General features: G+C 32.6%; 1 protein-coding gene across 2 annotated transcripts; it reads right to left on the minus strand.

Annotated features, from left to right (window-relative positions):
* Positions 1-1120: 1120 nt before the first annotated feature.
* Positions 1121-4894, minus strand: LOC114182604. 2 transcript variants are annotated; one of them, XM_028069501.1, is made up of 4 exons: positions 4724-4894; positions 3952-4045; positions 3749-3831; positions 1121-1540 (listed from the first exon to the last, which is right to left on the minus strand). In XM_028069501.1, the coding sequence occupies exons 1-4, from the start codon at positions 4874-4876 to the stop codon at positions 1517-1519; spliced, it is 354 nt and encodes a 117-aa protein (XP_027925302.1). In that variant the 5' UTR covers positions 4877-4894; the 3' UTR covers positions 1121-1516. The 2 variants fall into 2 exon arrangements, with proteins under 2 accessions (XP_027925302.1, XP_027925303.1); XM_028069502.1 differs by lacking the exon at positions 1121-1540 and adding an exon at positions 3128-3655.
* Positions 4895-5470: the final 576 nt, after the last annotated feature.

Genomic DNA, 5470 nt, shown 5'->3' on the forward strand with positions numbered 1-5470 from the left:
TTTGCAGTTATTACAAAAACATTATTATGTCACTTATCATGATAGATGCACTAACACAAAATAAACATATGTTTAATGTAGAAGAATCAGATATTAAAAATGACCGGTGGCAAACTTGTAAACAAGTGATCAAATTTTTATGTCTGGCGTCCTAGAGTTAGACGTAAATATCGCAGTTTACATCTGATTGCATAAGGTTACACGTAAATTTATGTTTGACGCCCTATGGTCAGACATAAATTTACATCTGACTGGGTAAAGTCACACATAAATTTACGTCTGACAATAGGGCATCAGACGTAAACGCTAAAATTTATATTTCAGATCTTCTTCTCCTGTGGCTTCGACTGCGTTAAAGGGTTAATTTTTTATGGTTTTCGTGGTGCGCATAGGTGATGACATTATCAAGCAATTTCAAAGGTTTGTTTTTTCTTTGATTCCATTTTTTGTGTACCTCCATTTACGTGGTTCTCCCTTTTTTTTTCCAAAACGTTGAAACCCTCCCATTTTGTGCATAGGCGGTGAAGGACACTCCCGAAACGTTGGCTCTATATATATATATATAGAGAGAGAGGGGGGAGAAAGAAAAAGATAGATATTATTAATATGGAAAGTTATTCAATGCTTAATAACAACTTAAGAAAGCTATGGACATTATTTCTATTTAGCAATTCATGTTTAAAAAAATTTGATTTTGATACGATATGTCCATATGTGTTATTGATCTTTAAAGTTTAAGAAAAAGTTCCATTAAATTGTTCCAATAGTCATTGTCTCATTAATTATCAACATAAGTGTTAGACGATTCATCATCAAATAGCTGAAAGTAATCATGTTTCGATAAAGACATTTTTTTTAATTGTACGAAAATGTTATATAAATAATGTTATCAACATGCAACACATCAAAATTTAATATATTGTTAAGATATGTAAAATATTCTATTAGCAAATATTAAATATTGTATTAACTATAATTTAAGCATTATTACCTTTGTGAGAAAATATGTGCACTCATTCTTTTAATAGATGGGGAATTATAGCACTCTTTTATATATATATATATATATATATATATATATATATATATGGTACCTCGTTCTTTAAAATAATACATCAGAATTATTCTTTACATCATTTTTATATGGTATCAATAGCCAAACACCAAAATCCTTTACAATATAGGAACCGGTACTTATTTATTTGAATATTTCTGATGACTCCTTCCGGTAAAGATCATTCGAAGAAACATGATTTTAGGACTTCCGCTGCTACCTATATGCACGAAGCGCTCACCCCTGAACGGCTTGACGGCACCAACTATGTTGAGTGGTCATTGAACGCACAGAACAAGATCAGAGGCAGAAAATGTTGGGGTTTCATCTCTGGAACAAAGGTTGAACTAGAAAATAGGAAATCTGATGAATATGAAGTATGGGAAGATGAAAATTGTCTAGTCAAGTCTTGACTTTTGGACTCCATGACGAAAGAAATCAAATCCCTCTTTATTCGCTTAGTCAGGGCAAAAGATATTTGGGACACTGTGCAACAAACATACTCAGTCAACTAGGATGCGTCCTGATCATATCAATTATATCATGAGGTAATATCTATTCAGCAAAATGGAGGATCTGTTATTACATATTTTGGTAAATTGCAAAGATTATGGCTGGAGTATGATACTATCACGAATTGTACCATGGAATGTCCTAAAGATGTTGAAAAGTATAACAACATGATTAATTATGAACGAGTTTATGTCTTTTTGGCTGGCCTAGATACACATTTGGATGCAGTTCATGATCGTATCCTTGCTACTACTCCCCTTCCAAATGTTCAATAAGTTTATGCAATTGTTTGTGCCGAGGCAAACCGCCAAGAGGCTATGCTTGATAGTGAGTCTACTATGAGGACTACCTTTGTTGTTAAGAAGTTTCCTAAGAAAGGAATACGCAAGTGTACGCATTGCAATGGGGATAACCATGTCATGGAAACATGTTTTAAACTCCATGGCTATCCGGATTAACATCCAAAAGGCAAAACTACTCCTAATACCAAGGTAAAAGCTACTCCCAAGAGTCATAGTTCTACTGCTGCCGGATTTGTGACCAAGTCAGGTATATCTAACTCTGCTCTTGATCTTTCTATTGTTATTAAGGGTAGTGATTGGATAATTGATTCATGTGCTACCGATCATATGACTTGTGATCCACATAAATTTATTAATTTTTTCCCTAATTGTTCTAAAACTGCTATTATTAATGCCAATGAGGTCTCGTCTCCTATTGAAGGTGTAGGTACTATATCCCTCTCACCCTCCTTATCAACTTCTAATGTTTAATTTTTTCCTATATTGAACTGTAATTTTCTCTCTACCAGCAAGTTAACCAAATCACATTCTTGTGTTGCATTATTTTAGCTATTATTAATGCCAATGAGGTCTCATCTCCTATTGAAGGTTTAGGTACTATATCCCTCTCACCCTCCTTATCAACTTCTAATGTTTTATTTGTTCCTACATTGAACTGTAATTTTCTCTCTGACAACAAGTTAACCAAATCACATTCTTGTGTTGCCTTATTTTACCCAACCCATTGTTATTCCAAAACCTCTATTCCAAGGAGAAGATTGATAGCGGTAAAGAGAGAGAAGGACTGTATTATCTTGAAAATGTCTCACAACAAACCCATACAAGAACGTTGGCTTGTCTTGCGAATGAACACATACAAGATAAGAAAAAGAAAGAAAATTTGGTTATGGCATAGAAGATTGGGGCATCCCTCTTTTGGTTATCTAAAAAATTTATTTCCATCACTATTTCATAAATGTAATATTTCTGATTTTATTTGTGAAACTTGTGTAATGACATAAAGTCATCGTGTTGTGATTCCTTTAAGCAATAAAAAAACAGATTTTTCTTTTTCATTAATTCACCCAAGTGTTTGGGGCTCTGCCCCACAATCTACACATAATGAAAAAAATGGTTTATCAGTTGTTGATGATTGTACTCGAGTAACTTAGGTGTATTTGCTTAAACATAAAAATGATGTATGTAATGTGTTTCGTTCCTTTCATCATATGATAGTTACTCAATTTAACACACATATTAAGGTTATTCAATCAGACAATGAAGGAGAATATCTTAAGACTGAGTTAATCGAGTTCATGAACTCCAAAGGCATCTTACATCAAACTACATGTCCTTATTCACCACAACAAAATGGGGTGGCTGAGAGAAAAATTATACATATATTAGAGGTGACAAGATCATTTTTGATAGATGGTAATGTCCCATCTCATTTATGGGGTGAGGCTGTGACATCTGCAGTTTATTTGATTAATCGAACACCTTCTAATGTGCTTAACTTTCGAAGGCCTTTAGATGTGTTGTCTGATCATTGTATCCTTCCTTCCATGGTCTCTTTACCGCCTCATATTTTTGGATGTGTTATATATGTTCACTTACACCCACATCAACGTACAAAACTTGAAGAACTAGCTTTAAAATGTGTTTTTGTTGGGTATGGATCAACTCAACATATTTACCGCCTCATATTTTTGGATGTGTTATATATGTTCACTTACACCCACATCAACGTACAAACCTTGAAGAACTAGCTTTAAAATGTGTTTTTGTTGGGTATGGATCAACTCACCTATAAAAACATGATATGGATGCTTGGTTATGGAACAAAAAGCATAGCATTGACCACTGAAAGTAACTACATATTGTTGAAGAAATGTTTTACCTGTATCCCTGTTAAGTTGCTCTCCAAAAGCAATAACAGGAAGAGCTGAAGCGAAGAATATGTAGAAAGTTGGAGCCAGTATCCTAACATATTACTCAGAGAATCACAAATCAAAATTAAGCACAGATAAAAGTGAAAAGTAAAAAGGGGGAAAAAAGTCTCATCAATATGAAACTAAAGGGTACTTAATAAACAAGAATTACTTAATCCCAGAAAATAATGCACTGGTCCAATCATGTTTGTAGCAAGCAGCCCTTCCTTTGATATCACTAATGACTCCTCCAAAAGGTACCATTTCTGATGCAAAAAAAATTAGATCATCAAATCACAAACTTCCAAAACTTATAATATATCTTGAGATGAAAATAGATGAAAGTTTGGAGATTCATTTTTCTTAAGCACTATGAAATAAAGGACTTCCATAATTTTGTTGGTTGAGCATCTGTATCAAACAACTTAGATGCATAAAAAAACCCAGTTAAAGATTTCAATTAATGCCTACACCAGCCACATAAACCATGATTTAAATAATTGAATTCAGTGTTAGAACATATATATATATATATATATATATATATATATATATATATAAAATCAAACTGAGGTTAAATCGATAGACATCATTGTTATTCCTGACATTGAACACCATATATCACAATCTTCTCTTAAATTCTTTGCAAACACTTTTTAATTTAAATGATGGGTTGGTAAGGATTGTGGATTCATCACAATCCTTAATATTGCAGAAAATTGTGAATCAAGACATTTGGTGTGGTAATGATATCTAAATAATGGATTGTGATGGACTTCCAACCAATGCTTTTCCACAAAACTTGAATCTTTGATCACATATGTTTACAAAAAACAATGTTATCTATGAATCATGCAACCATGATGAGATTCATTTCATAAATAAAAGTGCACAATATATATATTTGATCTGCAGAAGGGAAAAACAGAAAGAAAAATACTGACTTGAATTACGAGCCTAGGTGAATCCCTAGGTCTCGTTGTGGGAGGAACAGGTGGAAGAAAAAGTATTCCCTCCGGAGGATCCAGAGGAGTGTTATTGTTGGATGTTTCTCTCTGTCTCAGGGTTGAGAAGGAATGAAAAGAGGGTGGCTTCATGTATGCATGCAGAAATAAGGACGTGATGGAAAAACAGACAAGCGTGTTTTGTGTGGTGTACATCCATTTGTAACATCCTTAGAGACCAATACCTACGACAATCTGTGATTGTCAATACATATACAAAGTATACACTCTTTTTTTAAATGTCTCACGTTTAACACATATCAGAAAAGTTGACTTAATCATCATCGCTCGTGTTCTCTTTTATTTCGTCTTTTCTAATGGTTTTAGATGAATAAACACCTAATTCATTACTATATTTTAATCTCATTTACGTTTGATAAAAAATAATGGAATCCACTCATTAAGTCTTGCTCGTGTACTACAAATAACAATAATTTTAAATCATTAAGATTAATAAAAATAGTTTAATGGGTTCATTTTAATTAATAATATTATAAATTTAAACTTTATTTAAGAGATACTCATCGAATAAAATAGTTTAAGTAGGGATTATATTTAATGACATAACTAATAATTCAATAAGTTATTTTAACCAATATATAATGACATAACCTTCATCGGAGACGAGTGGATGTCTCCTTATAAATTAATGGTATGAAAAAACAATGCATTTGAAAATAATTTTAT

This window comes from Vigna unguiculata, chromosome 4 (assembly GCF_004118075.2).
Source record: "Vigna unguiculata cultivar IT97K-499-35 chromosome 4, ASM411807v1, whole genome shotgun sequence".
NCBI lineage: Eukaryota > Viridiplantae > Streptophyta > Magnoliopsida > Fabales > Fabaceae > Vigna > Vigna unguiculata.

Coding starts and splice junctions, on each gene's coding strand:
- LOC114182604 (XM_028069501.1), bottom strand. CDS start 4,876: ATGAAGCCACCCTCTTTTCATTCCTTCTCAACCCTGAGACAGAGAGAA. Junction 3,832..3,951: donor GCATTATTTTCTGGGATTAA/GTAATTCTTGTT, acceptor GTAATATGTTAG/GATACTGGCTCCAACTTTCT. Junction 1,541..3,748: donor GCAACTTAACAGGGATACAG/GTAAAACATTTC, acceptor TTTGTTGCACAG/TGTCCCAAATATCTTTTGCC.